Source organism: Lepidothrix coronata, unplaced genomic scaffold (genome assembly GCF_001604755.1).
Source record: "Lepidothrix coronata isolate B3197 unplaced genomic scaffold, Lepidothrix_coronata-1.0 Scaffold134, whole genome shotgun sequence".
Lineage (NCBI taxonomy): Eukaryota > Metazoa > Chordata > Aves > Passeriformes > Pipridae > Lepidothrix > Lepidothrix coronata.
The window spans coordinates 531,915-547,909 of record NW_016690314.1 but is presented as its reverse complement, the minus strand read 5'-3'; the positions used below and the strand labels follow the sequence as shown (position 1 = coordinate 547,909).

Genomic DNA, 15,995 nt, shown 5'->3' with positions numbered 1-15,995 from the left:
ACAGCCCCAGAGATGTATGAGTGCATGCTGTGTGATTAGGAGAAGCAAACTGTGCATTTCTTTTCTCCTTTTCTTCCCACTCCCCCTCAGTTCCGAGCTGACCTCTCCCATGGAACAGACTATTGTTATTCCAAGAGTGCATCTCACTCTGTCGTCCCACAGAACAATGACTACATGAGTACTCTTTGTTACGGTTTCACTTGCAGGGCTTTTTAATATGACATTTTCACTTACAGTATGTTTACTCAGTGTTTCTTCAGGGATTTTAGCAAGAGTAGGTCAAGAGCACACAAGTAGTGTGCAAGAAAAACTGCTTTTAAAGCCGTGAGTCACTCTGAACACAATCCAGCAAGGATGTTAAAAGAAACAAAAAATGCTTCGGAAGAACCTGCTGAGAGCCTGCTTCCCAGGTCACTTATCTATTCCAAGTTAAAACTGTTTTTTGCCACACTTCCTCGGGCTCTTCCTGAACTATATGAAAAATCCAAGTGGACATTCTGATTTCCAATTCCATTTATTACTGCAGTAGAAGTCCCATTCGCTTTAGAGGTAAAAATGAACAGGGCAATAGGAAAGTCCCTACAAAACATTTAATGTATTTAGTGGAAACTAAAATGAAGAGTGGTTAAAGCAAAAGCTAGCAAACTACAAGAGTTTCTGTCTAGGACTGCAGCAGTCATTTCCAAGAGCTCTGAGGGGATGCTCTCCCGCCCTGGGTGCAGCAGGGCACACAGGCAGACCTCACAGCCCCACAGGGCACTCACAGGCCGCCTGCTGCAGAATGGCCTCTGCAGTGAGTCCATCTTCCACATCTCTCCTGGCTGATGCAGGTGTCCAGCCCCAGACACAGAACAGAGTTCAGTTCCCCGAGGTGTGACACGACTGGGTTCCTTCCCAGAGCAAGGTGAGCTCTCCCAGGCTATAGGTGTTTCTGCACAACACCTCAGGAGCCCCTATTTCCACCCTCCCCCATGGATGCAGCTCGGGTTGCAGCCTGCTCTCTCCTGGAGCTGCAGTACGTCTCCCCCACGTGAATTATGCACTGCTCCCATCCCTTTCTGCCCCATGGACAGAGGAACACGTACTCCTGCCCCAGGAGCCAACAGCCTCCCCTGCAAACAGGAAGCAGCAGTGGGGTTGGGGAACAGGTGAGAGTAGCAGGACCCCAGTGACTCACCCCACAGGTCAGCCCAGCTCGTGCGGCCCCACAGCCCCCGTGGGAGGATCCCACTCCCCGGCCCCTGCTCGGGCACTTCCCGGTCCCTGCACGAGAGGCAGAGTTCAGGACCCCACTGCTACTCCTGTTCCCCACTCTGCCCTCTCAAGTCCCCCAGGCTCTGCCCCACCCCACCAGCCGGGCGGGCACAACGCTCCCAACCTGCCTCTCAGCAGCTCTGGGAAAATACAACCATTAATACCCTTAACCATTCTGAAACTATTACATGGGTATTTACAGATATGCCAATGGGACTTAATCCAGTGGCCTCTCAGAGCATTGCTTTGATGCTGCAGGGGAAACTCTAACGTATACAGCCAATTGTGTAATGTTCTGCACAGGGAGAGAAATTGTTTTCTGATCTCTCTAGCAATCACATTCTGCCCTGAAGCATACTATTCACTAGTGCTGACTTCAGCATGCTTCACTGTACATAATATTGACTGTAAAAGTACTCAGCCCTTCGGAAAACATGCCCGCTTCCAAAGAGAAACAGCCATTAGGCAACAGGACAACACAAAAACACCCCATGGTACTCCAGCCTGTACTTGCAGAGTGACTGCACTGAGCAGCAACGTGCAAACCCTTCCTGGTGAGCAGGGAGCACCTGCTGGCACACACCTTACTGCTGAAGTCCTCAGCGTGACAACAAAAAAGGATTTTTACCTACAGGAGGAGACATCCCAAAGGAGGAGCCTTTGCCAGGCTTGTTCTGACTGCCCATGCTGGAGGGGTGGGTGTGCACAGGCTTCAGCCACTGCAGGATGAAAAGCAATGTGACTCTTTTCCAATACTGTAACATGTTATCACTGCACGATCCCTCATGTAGGCAGGGATTTTGGCCCATGACCCCAAGGGCATGAGGCACCACAGGCCAAAGTCCATAGGAGATACCCCACCTACTCAGGAGGACTTGCTCAAACCCACATTGCCATAGTTGCCAGGGGCTGAGCACATCTGCTGCTAAAATCTCTCTTTTGGCCAGAGCAGGACTTCCCCACCCCTTAAGGTTTATTTAGAGCACGCTGTCCCTCTGGAGAAGTCAGCACACCCTCCCAAATAACAGAGGAGAGAGAGCAGCTGCCTACAATAACATTTTCTTAGAAGGCCCAATACATCTTCATCAACTATGGGCGTATCTCCTTCCAGTGGAAGCCACTCCTGGTCAGTGGTCCTCAGCATCCTTCCAGAGATGTTGCTGAACAGATGTTCCCACCCAGCTTATGAAGTCTGGAGACCCAATTGCACAATGACCGTGGGTCACCTGCTCAGCACCACCATCAGTCTGGAGTGACTAATCAGCTTTTGAGGGCAGGCAGCAGCAGAATATGGGGAGTCTAAGAAAAAGCTAAATATACTCTCTGCTGTTGGCAAGATAATGTTGCCAGCAGTGTTTCCTCCCGCACTAACTGAGCAGCGAAACATAGACTCTTCCAGCACTCTCACATGGTTTTGGTGCATCACTCCCTGTTAAGGGCACAAGCGGCCTGTGAAAAGGTCAGCAGTGCTGTTCCCATCTTGTCCTGAGCTGCAGCCCTGATCCATCCTGCATCCCACTCCAGGGTGACAGTCCCGAACAGGACTTTTGACTGCACAAGGCTTTGCCTCCTCCTCCTCACTCTCTGACAATGCAGCCCCCACCTTCAAGCTCTCCTGCAGCTTCAGTCCTGCTCCGCTGCCAACGCTGCAAAATGGCAGCGGGACTTCCTTCTCTCAGCTCAGATACAAGGCGGTATCTTTAACATTTCCAACACTAACAAGCTGTCTTGAAAGAAACACATTTAGGCTTTTCCCAAAGATCAATTAACCTTTTTTCACACAGAGAAATCTTGAATTCTCTCTGGAGCCTTTGCCAACACAAAAGTTTTAGGCTGCCACACCAGCAGTCTGATCTCTAATCCTTCCATGAGTTCCATAATCTCAATGATTAAAGCGTCATCAGAGTCAAATTCCATGAAGGGGAAAAAAAAAAAAAGGGTGGAGATTTAGACACAGATTTCTTCCCAAGCCCAGGCCATTTAAAGCCATTAGGCCACTCAGGCTGGATAGCCAGTCCTACCTATTGCAACAGGGCTCTGAGCCAGAGCTCTTCCACTGACGGTGATGTTCCAAAGCACCCCACTGTGTGAGCTCCCTCAGATCCCAGCTGCCAGCAGACCGTAAGGTTACACACACATGAACTTTTCTGGAAAGCATTCAGCTTGCACAATACACTACAGCAGGATTCCATCACCTTGGGCAGGTGAAGCATTTTCAATCCTTACCAATACCACTGTTTTATTCCCATTAAGCAATTATTGATTAACCAGTGCATTTGACAGAGAGAAAAATACTACATGCACACAAGGCCAGCAACCTAAAATTATCAAACTGCTGATTAGGCTTAGAAATCTGTTCTTGAGGTCATGTCCTCTAAACATTCTGAAAGCACAACATCCCCTCCGGCTCTCACCATGCCACAGAACCTCCTGGAGACACAAACGGCTCCTCAAACAACAAAGCAGCAAAAAGAAAACCTATCTTTGGGGATCTGCTGCAGTGAAGGGGAAGCCATTGGTTCAGCAAGTACATGACAGGGACTTGTGCTGCAGTCCTGCAGTGTGCAGACACTGCTCCAGAAAGTTTGGCCAAGAGACGGAGAAGAGCCATGGAAAACTGCCTTCCCTTTTCCCTTAATGGAAATCATTAAAGCCAGCCCTCCATGTCCAGATCTCTGGTCATTTACACAGGTTTGTATCCTGTTCTCTTTCTAAATATTTACTCTTACAATACAAGGCTGAGTAACCCAGCACCCAGCTGAGCCTCACCACTGCAGATCACCCTGCTGCCTCTGCAATAACCAAAGCATGAGCCACATGGATATAATCCCTGCCCTGGAGGGCTGCATCCTGAGCATTCCCAGAAGCAGCAGGATGAGCAGCATCCCAAAGACCTGCACCTCCTCCCCTCTACCTGAGGAGGGACATAGGCAGCTCAACCAAGGAGCAACCTCCTCTCCTCTCCCAGCTGATACAGACTGGAGATAATTTAACTCCATAGTCGCTCTAACAGCAAGTTTCTGAGCTGTCCTGCACACCTGCCATTGCTACAAGACAGAGCAATGTTTTACAGAGCTAATTTGAGAAGCCAGACACATTACAGTGACTGTCATCCCTTGCCACAGACACAACTGTTCCCCCTAAAGGCTGACATAAAAATAAAAGGAAAAGCTGGAGGTTTTTTTCTCCTCTTCAAAAATATTCTCCAATTTCAAAGGCAACACTAATGCAAATTCTTCTCTGAAGCTGCTGGACACAGCACGGCGGTGTAGTTTTCCCAAACTCCGCAGCACCAAATGTCTTCATGGAGAACCTCCCTGAACATCAGCCGGGCTTCAGGAGCCAGGGAAGGACACTGGGAAAGCTAACGGATACACTTCTGGAAGGCACATTGCTTAAGGTAGCTCAACAGCACAAGACACGTAAGCAAGAGACTTTCACAGCCACAGCTTTCTCACTGTTCCCAGACCCCTGGTCCCCCAGTCCCTCCCAGGCCAGAGGTTCCCTAACTGAGGAACTCACACCAGTACAGGCAGATAAACCATTGCACAGCCACATTCCAAAAGCCACATAAGCACCAGTCCAGAGGCACTGCTGCTGCTCTCCTCTGAGCAGGCAGGGCCCAGAGAGCTCAACTCAGGGACTCACTTCCAGAAGAGGCAGGGAAGCACCAACTTCCACACTGGAATTATGTCACCACACCTTTTTTACATATTTTTGTTGGTAAAACAAAGAGGAAGATTTAACATAAAAAAGAGGATTTGAAACCTCTCCCTCCCCACCATGGCCAGGATCCTACCAGCTGCCTTCTCACTGCTGAGCTCCAACAACCCTGGGATAAACGGCACAACCCTGAGATAAAAAGCAGGGCTGTACATCCCCAGCCTGGTATGCAAAGGCTGCTGTGCTGTGATGGAACCATTTCTCACACAAACTCAAAGCCAAGACGCTGGCTGCTCACGGGCATCAAACACTCCCACAGCACCACAGCAGTGAGGAACACACCAGCCCCATCACATCAACTGGGTCCAGCCCCAGGAACACGCCACAGCCACGTGAACTCCCTCAGTAATTTTATTTTGATGCTCCACTTCCTCTCTTAAAATTGCCTGTTGCAATATGCTGTTCAACAGCTGCCCCTGCCCAAACCACTGCAGTTGCCTTCCAGAGAGAAAATGTACTCTAAAATAAGTTATCTTGGGTCAGTTTGTCAGTGAAAAGTTTACAAATCAAGCTCTTGGAGACACGAACAGCTTGAAGTGCACCTCGGCAGGCACAGAACAGGAGCAGAGGGCGAGGGCAGCAGAGACAGGTACAACCCATCATCAGATGTTTACACATCTCCATGTCTTCTGTCACTGCCAGGACACACACCACACACAGAGGTGGGGCACACACAGCACAGTAGTCATTAGTAAGGAATTAGAAAGGAATATTCACCTTTTCAGGAGGAGTGCTCTCTGGCAGCTCAGCAAAAGCCTCCTGGGATTAAACCAACACTTGGGACTAAAGAGCCACTCAGGTAGTAAGAAAAGGGAGATTACCTCATGCCGGTTTTGCTGAAAAGTAGCATGAGGAACACGCCACTGAGCCCCTCTGCAGCCACAAGCCCGAGCCAGGCATTACCTGTGTGACCTGTCCCATCACCTGGCAGGAGCACGGGTGCCTCCCAAGTCAGGAAATGGATTTCAGCTGCTGCTGCCGTGGGTGGTAGCTTGACAAATAGCTACTGAAACCGAGCCAAACCCAGGCAAGAGAAAATGTAACAGCTCAAGGGAGAGAGCTCTCCCCCACCTTCCACAGGCCAGCAAAGGGGAGAGTAAATCCTGCTCCTGACAGGGGCTGAAACTGCACACAGAACTTAAAATATTATACCTTGGAAAGGCTTATAAATATCTGCTAAGCACATGAAGCGCATTTGTTGCTGCACTCTGACAACCCTTAAAACTCTTCACCTGGAACCAGAACTAGCTACAGGCCATGAATAAGTGTTGTAAGAGGGTTTTATTGTTGTCAGGAGGAAGGGTAGACTGACAAATAATGGCAGCTGCCAGAGATCAGGAAAGAACAGGGCCAGGTTTACAGGATCAAAATACCCTTCTTTTGTATTGAAATCACCTGGGAGCACAGCAGGAACGCCAGCTCCTGCCACCAGCTCCCTGCCCCAGGACAAGTCCCAGCCCGGAGGCTGGATGTGCTGCCCAGCAGTTCTGACCACCGGTCACACAGACAAGCCAGAGGAGCTGCTGAGGACAGACCGAGCCACCCAGGGCAGAGTCCCTGGGGCCCCTGTTCCTGGCCTGACAAGAGCCCAAAGCCCAGCCGGGAGCTCGGGGACACAAAGTCAGCCTCCAAAGCAGAGCAGAGCCCTAAGGAGGCCTCGTCACAACTGCACTTCTAAACACGGCTGGATTTCATTTTCTGAACACATTGAAAGAAAGTCACCTTAATGCAAAGTGTGACTGTTGGGCCCACAGCCTCCACGAGGGACGTGCAGCTCTGCCCAGCCCGTCAGCTGCAGAACTGCTGCTGCTCTCACTGCACACAGATGCTCCCGGGGGAACCCAAGGGTTTAAGCAGCAGGGCTGCTAAATGGACCTTCACCCCATCCTGGGGGCCAGGCCACACTAACGAGCTTTAACCCAGAGCTCCAGCTTCCCCTCTCTCTGCGTGCCAGAACACAACCCCCACGATCCCACCGTGTGGGAGACAAAGCCCATCCTGGCAGATGGAGCCAGGGACTGGATCAGCAAAGGCCAGTCCTGCAAGAGGCTCACAGTGTGTCCCTTGGCCACTCTCTTTACCAGCTTCCCCATCTTTAGGAGGAAAGCACTGCTCTCCTGCTTATCCTGCCAGAGGCACCTCCACTCTGCCGTGTTGGCTTCAACAGCTTCAGCTGTGGCCAAAGAGTCCTAGGACAAGAAACACTTCAATGATGGCACCTCTGTTTTTAATATCACCCCTGCCCTGGTGGAGGCCAGCAGGGGCTTTCAGTCCCTCCCCAGCACCCATCCCAGAGGTTGAGCACTTGGAGAGCCTTTGAGCTCAGCAAGGTCTTCACACAAAACAGCAGCCTCAGTGCCTGGCCATACTCCACTCAGGGCTCCCACACACATGTGTACGCCCATTTCTGACCAGGTACCACAGGCTGGCAGCTCCTTTCCCCACTGTCCACAGAGGAGGCCCAAACCCAAGGTGTTTTAGGCAGGTCCAGAGCACAGAGCTGCTGGTGGTCAGTCATGTGCAGGAGCTGCTGACTCAGCTGAACCACCCCAGCCTCTGCCAAAGCGCCAGGACTTGAGCTTTGCAGGAAATATCTCCAATAGATTAAATTTGTTTCCATTAGAGCCTGCCAATTAATCTTTATTAGGACTTACATCTATACTCCCCTGCTATCCCTGCACATGGCCCGCCCAGTGCCCGCACACGGAGGGCTCTGTAAAACCCAGCTGCCAGGGCCATGCTCCCAGACCCACCGAGAAAACACGGCGGGGAAGGGGAAGATAACAACAAATAAATCTACACAGGAATCAACCAAACCAGGAGCAGCATGGAGCAGTTCTCCAAAAGTCTCACAGCAGAAACCACATCAGACCCATCAGAATCTGCTGCGTGCCACAGACAGCTGCACCAAAGCCAACCATTATGCCAGGCACACCAGGTGCCCTTGGATCACACTTCCCCACATTTTGTTAAGCAAGACAATTAAGCCAATGGATATTTTCTATCTGTTTCTGTGATCAATATTTAGTAGTTTCCCAACAGCCCCCCTGCACGAAGGGCTGCAACCTTCTCTTTTGCACAGAACCATCTTACTGAATGGGCTGTCAAGATCAAGCCTTGATGACTCCCCCAGTCGTGAACTAAAACTACTCCTCTGAGCAAACCACCATCCCAGAAAATGATTGGGTATGGGAATTTTCCCAACATTTTCTGAGCAAAGCGGAAAGAGAGTAATAGGTAGGAAAAGAGAGTAGACACAAAAGAAGGGATGCAGCTACTGCAGTAGAAGTCAAAGCTAATGAGCACTGATAACCTAAGCTCTGTGAAAACGGGAAAGAACACATTGGGGTTTTTTTGGCCCCAGGTTTGCAAGCCTTTTTAGTGTCTTTAATGGATTTAGCATATAAAATTCTAGTTCTGTTATCAATTTACACAGCAACTAAGAGTCTCAGTAGTGCAAGAAATCATCCCTTTCCCACTATTCAGCCAAACATACCATTTGGAGAGTCCCATCTCCAGGATCACCAGGGATCATGTCACCTGCCAGGCACACAACACAAGATGCTACGGCCTTGCAGCCATCTCCCTGCCAACAGCAGCCAGAGGGATCACACAGAGACCTGCATTTTGCCAGGGTTAAGGTAAAGCTGCAGGAAGCAATCCAACAGCCAATCAACACGATGCCCAATTTTCTGCAAGGTTTCCAATGCTGGACCACAGGCAGTTGCATCTGCATCATTAAAACTGGTTCATTTTGCTGCATTAAAGCCACAAATCAGGCACGTGACAGTAATGAGAAAGAGACATTTATTTAGCTTTCTGGCCCGATAGACCAATTAAAACTGTATGTCTGAAAACACTCGCTTTAAATTGTGCGTCCAAGGATCCGCTGTCTTCTGTATTCCGCAGGCAGCTGTCATGTGGCGGTTGTAAATCTGCAGCCATATCTCCATTGGTGTTTATTTTTAATGCAATCACTCCTGTCTGCAAGGCTAAGGCAAATAAGAAAACCTGCCTCCTAAAAGTACCCTTAAATATTTTCTTTCTGGTACAGTCCAGCAAGCATCTCCTGCCAGTGCTGGGGCCAGCTCTCCCTCTCCCAACAGCTGAAAGCAGCAGCAGAAGGGAAGGGCAGACCCACAGATAACTGACAGGAAAGCCCACAGTGTGGGAAGGAGGTGTCAGCGCTGCGTGTGTGCAGCAGAGGTGAGAGCGAGAGGTCTCCGTGCACAGGCAGACGGCAAACGCTGCGCAGAGCTGCAAGGACAGCGCCTGCAGCAGCTGCAGACAGAAGCCATCAGGTATTCCCACTCCCAAAAGCAGACTGGCACCGAGCCAGAGCCCCAGGCACCCTGCAGAACTGCCAGCCTCATGTCACTAGGTCCCAGCCATCAGCCCCCAGCCTCCCCTGTGACACCCAGGAACAGCGTGTGCAGCAGGGCACTCACACAGACCCATACCCCACACACCCCCACTATCTTTTCCAAGCATTTTCAGGACAACTCCTTCCTACCGTGAGAGGAGCAGACACAATTCTCCAGAGAGAGAAAGAAGATACAGAGCCATTATGGTTGATAAATCACCCTGTGCACAAAGATTATTCCCCAGTCCAACCCTCCTCCCGCCAATCGCGCTCCCCACACAGCACGTGAGCTTCTCGATTGCCGTCCGGGGCTGCAGCACTCGGAGCACAGCAGGTCAGGCAGGGCTCAGTTCCCACACTGCAGCTACTGAGAGGCCACCCCCGAACCATCCCAGCCCTTGCTCTACTTCCCAACAGCCAGAGCTAGAGGCTTCAGCAAAACATTCCCAAAATCCATCTAAGGAACTGTTTTCCCCTACCATTCATTCCAGGTGTCCATCAGCTCCTCCAGCACTGAGGCTTTACAAACACACTTCAGGCACTGCTGGAAGGTCATTACCTAACCCCAGCTGACACCTCGCACCAGCAGCACCCTGTCCACTCCCAATCCCCTCCAACATCCATCTTCAAATGCACTTCCAGTGCAGCTCTTCTGGAGCTACTTCCCTTCCACCCATGTTAATGTATGCCTTGGAGCTCTTTTCTACCTTTCTCCCTGCCATATTCCTGACCATGCCATGGGGACCAGCACTGTGTTCTGTTCAAATTCCAGTCCCGTACTCCATAACAAGACATCACTTCTTCAATTTTTCACCTTTTATCATCTTCATATGTCATCATTTCTGTGCCAACACTCTGGTCGTTAGTCCCCCTTGCCACCACTTCCCCTTTTCTTTTCTCGCTATTTGTCTTCCATTTTAGTCTCTTTCTGGAGGTTTGGGCACCCATCTTCACCAAGGGGTTAGATATGAATAGAACAACGCCTCAATCCCTGAAGGAAATAAACAGGGTATCTGAGATAATGAGGCAGCCTATATCCAATCCTTTGGTTGAGCCAGGGGAGACCAGGCCCAACCAAAGGGAAGCATAAGTGGAGGTGGGTGATCATGGTCACCGTCACAGAGAAGGTTTAGATGGTGACACACCCTCCCCCATGTGAGGTTCACACGCACCTCTGAGCGCAGAAAAGCCCCACTCCCTCCGCAGCAGGTCCTGGGCTGCTGGCCCCCCTTGGGTCCCTATGAGCACCATGACCAACTGCTGCCTTCTCACCAAACCTGTCTGCCCACTCACATTTGCTCCCACTGCTCCTGTGTAGTGAAGAAGCACAAGCTACAGCACAGCTCTGCATCGACCCCTCCAGAGTCAGACCACTATCCTCCTCTCACAGTTTAGCAAGGTGGGAAGGTCAGAGACCCTCTGGGTCTCTGTCAGGGACATGGGATGGCTGTCAGGACACAGCTGTGAGCACTGGAGACCCTGCATCTCACCAAGGTTACCCCAAAACCACCCTGGTCCTGTGACAGACCTGATGTGTCCAGGGATGGAGCTGCCAGCTCCTCAAAGGCAGCAGGCTGGCAGCACACGCGGCCGTTGGGTCTGACTCTGCCCACCTCACCCCAGCTACAGGCGCAGTTACACCCTGCCCACATCCAAATTAGCCTTTATTCAGGTGAAAACACAGACCAAGTACCCTACATCAGGAAATGGACATTCCTGGAGGTGTAATTAGGCACAGAACAGCATCAAGGAAATTATTACTGGCCCATCAGCAAACTATGTTACAGCTGCCCAAAACATGATTGCAGTGGTGCAGTAAAACACCCTCACACGTACTCCAGCATTAACGGCCTCACATATGGAAACCATGAGGCTGCAGAAGCCGGGCCAAGAATGATCACGGCACATGAGTACTCCAGTTACAAACAACAATCAGAAGAAACACTGGAGACGTCTGCAGTGAAGCTTTGGAACAGCTCAGAGCCAGTCCTGCCCCAGCAGCCCCTGTGCACCCTGAGCACCCGAAAAGCAGAAACAAGCCGGCCCAGGACATCTTTGAGAACAAGATGGAACAATGGGACAGTCTCTGGGAAAAAAATGCAAATCTCCTCCCATGAAATGAACAATACCACATGCTAAAAGAATATTTCATCTGCTTAACTGCGGGGTGCAATAACATCAATTTGCCCAAATTACACACAAGCAGAAAGGTAATTGGCACTGAGCAGAGTGTGTTGTGACTGTTCCGTCACTCTTTGAGGCCACCTACAAAAGACCAAAATGCAAGAAAGTAAACAATGGCACGAAACCAACAGCCAGCCCCTTCCCCAGAATCCCTCCCTCTGGCATGGCACTGCCGCAGTTAGGCAGAGACTTCCAAGAGGAGTCTGTGCAGACCAGCCATCACCCAGTTGAGCTGGGATCTGCAGAAAAAGGGAAGCTGTTGAGGTTGCACAAGCATGGGTTAATCTGCAGAAAAGCTATGTTTTACATTTTTAATTAACTCAGACTTAAACATAACAAAGTGGTGAACACATATCCATATAAAACAACTGAGCAAAGGGAGAGCAGAGACAGTTTTATATAATAGCAGAGGGACTGAAAGGGGACACACAAGGAAAAGGCGTGAGGGAAGCAGCTGAGTATCCTCCAGCTGAAGGTGGGAAAAGGAATTGTCATCAGCTAACAGAACTGGCGATCGTTGCAACAGTGAGCAGATTGATAAACTGAAGTTATCCAAAAATATCCGTTAATACAGTTTGTTACGGACACTTAAAATTCCTGGGTGTGCAATAGAGAGCAGGTTACACCGGCTCATTTCCCTCTGCCTCCAACCAGCTTAGCCCTTCCCTGGGTTGAAGAGCTGCCATGTGTCACAGGGTACCAACTTTCCTTCGTAACCAGAATTAACTTAGAGCCTAGGATTTGACGCTTGGTGGTCTCAACAGACACAACCTCTCGTTTTATTCCTCTCCAACTCTCAGGAAGGCAGCGGCTGCCGCACAGCTCCGCACCCCGCACCAGTACCGGCACTTGCATAATAATGACTGCGGGCCTGGAGGCGCGGGGCCGGAGCACGAAGGCAAAGTTCCTTACATAAGGACCGCAGGATCGATGCGCTGCTCGCCGGGAGGCCGCGGGCAGCGCTCCCGACACCGCACAGGCCCGGGGCTGCCTCCGAGCCCCGGTGCCGCTCCCGTCCCCGGGGCGGGCGCTGCCCGGGTGGGCGCGGGACGCTGCCCCGACGCTCCCCGCGCAGGGCGGCCCCGGCCAGCGCGGCTTCGGGGGCTGAACCGTCGCTGCCCATCCCCGCACGCCAAGTGCCCGCACGGCGATGGCACCGCCGCCCCCCGCGCCCGGCAGGCAGGGCCGGGGCTCCCGCGGCCGGCGGTGCCGCAGCGCGGGAGGGGCGGGGGTCGGCGGCACAGCCCCCGCGGCCGGAGCCGGCCCGTCCCGGCCCCGCCCCGCACACAAAGGCGGCCCCGCCGCGCCCCGCACCGGCCCCGCTACGCACCTTTGACCTGCGCCTCGTAGTCGGCGATGATCTCTTTGTCCTTCTTGAACTTGCCCTGCGCCGACATCGTGCGGGAGGGCGCGGGTCCCGCCGGGACCGCCGCCCGCCGCGCTCCACCGCCGCCTCACCCGGCCGCGGCCCCGCCGCCGCCCGCGCCCACCGTCATTGGCGGCGCCGGGGACACCGCGCACCGCCCGCACCGCGGGGAGCGCGGCGGAGCCGGGAGCGGAGCGGAGCCGGCGGAGCCGACTGAGCCGAGCAGCGCCGGGCAGGGCTGAGCTGAGCTGAGCCGGGCAGGGCTGAGCCGAGCCGAGCCGAGCCGAGCCGAGCCGAGCCGAGCCGGGCAGGGCTGAGCTGAGCTGAGCCGGGCAGGGCTGAGCCGAGCCGAGCCGAGCCGAGCCGAGCCGAGCCGAGCCGAGCCGAGCCGAGCCGAGCCGAGCCGAGCCGGGCAGGGCTGAGCCGAGCGCAGCCGCTCCCGCCGCCGGCCGAGGCGGGGCCCTGGCGCCGCTCCCGCGCTCAGGTTGCGCGCGGGGCGGGGCGTCCCCGGGCCCCGGCCCCGCCCCGGCCCCGCCGGGCTCGGCCCCGCCCCGCCGGGCTGCGAGCGCGGCCGGACCCCGACCCCGGACCCCCGGCCCCGGCCCCGGCCGGACCCCGCCGAGCGGCCCCCCCGGTACCGGTGCGTGCCGATCGCCCCGGTTCCCACCCCGCGGGCGGCGTCTGTCGCTGTCCCCGCGTGTCCCCGCTCCCGGAGCAGCCCCTCCTCAGCCCAAGGCTCCGGCCCCATCCGGACGCCGCCGGGCCAGCGGGACTGCACTGGGGCAGATTTGTCACCTTTTGTTAAAATGAGGAAAAAAAGGATAAAGCGTTCGTTCCAGCAGAAGCAGCAACAGTGCTTAAGGCTCTTTTCCAGGGGCCTTGGCTGAGCAGTTGGGACCCGGTGCCATGAAACCCCACACACTCGCCAGCAGCGTTTCCAATGGCTCATCCGAGCCCATACACCAGCCATGCTGCAGACTCGGCTTCTGCAGATCCACAATCCACTGAGTGGCTCCTCTGTCCAGTTCCAGCCACACTCCCACCGCTGCTCTGCACAATAGGTCCTTTTGTGGGTGTCCTGTGAGGACTGAATTCAGGGAGATTTGATGATTCACAGTTACTCTGCCAGCTTACAAAAAATAACACCAGCCCATTACACAAATAATTTACCTAGTGCAGCAGGCGGCACAGAGGAGCATTCTGCATCCCAGCGGCCGGGAAAGGCCCGGGGAGGAGGGAGACAAAGCAATCACTTCCAAGGAAGCACAGCCACTGCGGAGCACGAGGCCAGGGGTCAGGGCTGAGCAGGGTCACTCCTGCTCCGGGAGGGCCCCAGGGAGGGCACGAGCTGTGCCAGACCCCCACTGTCACAGGGAGAAGCAGAGCACAGGGACCACAGGGCAGGGAGGGCACAGTGACAATGGCCATGAGCATGGGGCAGAGTTTTGTGGAGGGGCAGAAGCAGCTGGAGAGCGCATGCTGGTCCCTATGGCCAGTTGTGCACCGTGGGGGACATAGGAAAACACGATGCTCCAGCATTTAGGGGACAAACCCCTCTGGGGGTGAACAGGCAAGGCTGGCAGCTGGCAGGGCCGGAAGTGACACGGACACACAACAGCAATCCAGTGGAGCTGTCCTGTGGGATTCTCCTTGTGCTGGTGTGCCAACCCACAGAGCTGTCAGGCTCCTGACCTGGCAGCTGCAGAAGTGGAGGAGAGAGCTGGGGGGAGCAGGGCAGCCTGGGCACACCCGGGGGAGCAGTGGGGCTCTGTGAACCCCCAGTCTGACAGCCAGACACAGGGGAACGAGGCTGAACAAGTGGGGAGGCTGAACAAGAATAGAAGACCTGACAGCGGAGGGCTGGGTGCAGCCAGCACAAAAGAGGCAGGAGGAGAGAAATGGGGACAGAAAGAGGCCATGAGCAATCCTGGGGTGAGCTGGAAGGGTGCAAGAGGGACCTGGGCGCAGGAGCTGCTTCCCTGGTCTTGGCAAGGACATCAATGAAGGAGTGTTGACATGTCAGCTGAGAGAGCTGAGAGGTCTGGGGGCACAAACAGCAATTGCTGAACTGAGATAATGGAAAGGAGCAATGGAGGAAAAGCCATTGATCTGGGATGGGGAAGCCAGGAAGCTGTGCCCACTCTGTGCCCAAAGCTGTGTAAACCCTCAGCAGGGCAGGCCAGCAGGCTGGCCGTCCGCTCTCACTGCTTTGAGTTGTGTCACTCACCAATACGCTAAAGATTTTGTGTCAAAACATCTTTGAAACACAATTTACCTTGGTCTGGGCAGTTTCACGGCACTGAGAACGGCAGGATGGGGTGACAGAGCCTGCTGGCAGTACAGCTCGTTATTGGTTAGATGGATGATGCAGAAGGCAGACAAGAACAAGCCAAAATGCTGTGTGCAGGGAGGTAGCTGGGAGATGAACTTATCTCCTAAATATTGCTTAGGTTGGGTGAGGAATTTTTGATGGTGGGCAACATAACAGTTGACATGGGGAAATGGAAGAGAGATCAGAGCTCTATTAAGCTGTTAACAGATGTGGTAAAGGAAAAGAGAAAAATAACACACATTTTTTACAGAACAGGAACATGATGTCATGTTCCTTCAAAGCCAGTACTACTCTGAGAAGACCTTACAGTTCAGAGCTTGCTCTCCACAAAAAAAACCCCAAACAAACAGGAAAAGAGAAGCATGGGCCATTTTATAATGGATTCATTCCAGCGGCAGTCACTTCACCTTGTAACACCCACAGGGATTTGGAGAGCAAAGACCAACATTTCCTAAAACAACCTGTGCCACGGGACAGATTTTAATTTCTTGCCAGATTGGTTCAAATGTATGAGGCCCCCTCTAAGGTCAAAGCCAAGAGTCTAAGAGTGTTGCACATCTTTTACCAGGGTGGTCCACAATACAGTGGTGAAAGAAAAAACTCAAACAGTCATGAAATGATCCAGCAGCGTCAGGGTTTTTTTGTCACTCACATACCAGGAAGAATAAAGAAGCAGCGATGGCTGAAGAAAAATAATCCAATCACAAATTAATGATTTTTAATAAATACCAACATCTAGGATCATTTGTGGAATTTCAACTTAAAACAGCTTC

At 53.0% G+C, this 15,995-nt stretch overlaps 1 protein-coding gene across 4 annotated transcripts in view; it reads right to left on the bottom strand.

Moving 5' to 3' along the window:
• The window catches only part of SRGAP3 (SLIT-ROBO Rho GTPase activating protein 3), an 84,112-nt gene extending 71,154 nt beyond the window's left edge, over positions 1-12,958 (bottom strand). For all 4 annotated transcript variants that reach the window (XM_017827096.1, XM_017827097.1, XM_017827099.1 and 1 more), the window contains exon 1: positions 12,855-12,958. In XM_017827096.1, coding sequence (XP_017682585.1) covers positions 12,855-12,921 — 67 coding nt within the window. In that variant the 5' untranslated portion in view covers positions 12,922-12,958. The remainder of the gene's footprint in view (positions 1-12,854) is intronic.
• Between the last annotated feature and the right edge of the window lie 3,037 nt (positions 12,959-15,995).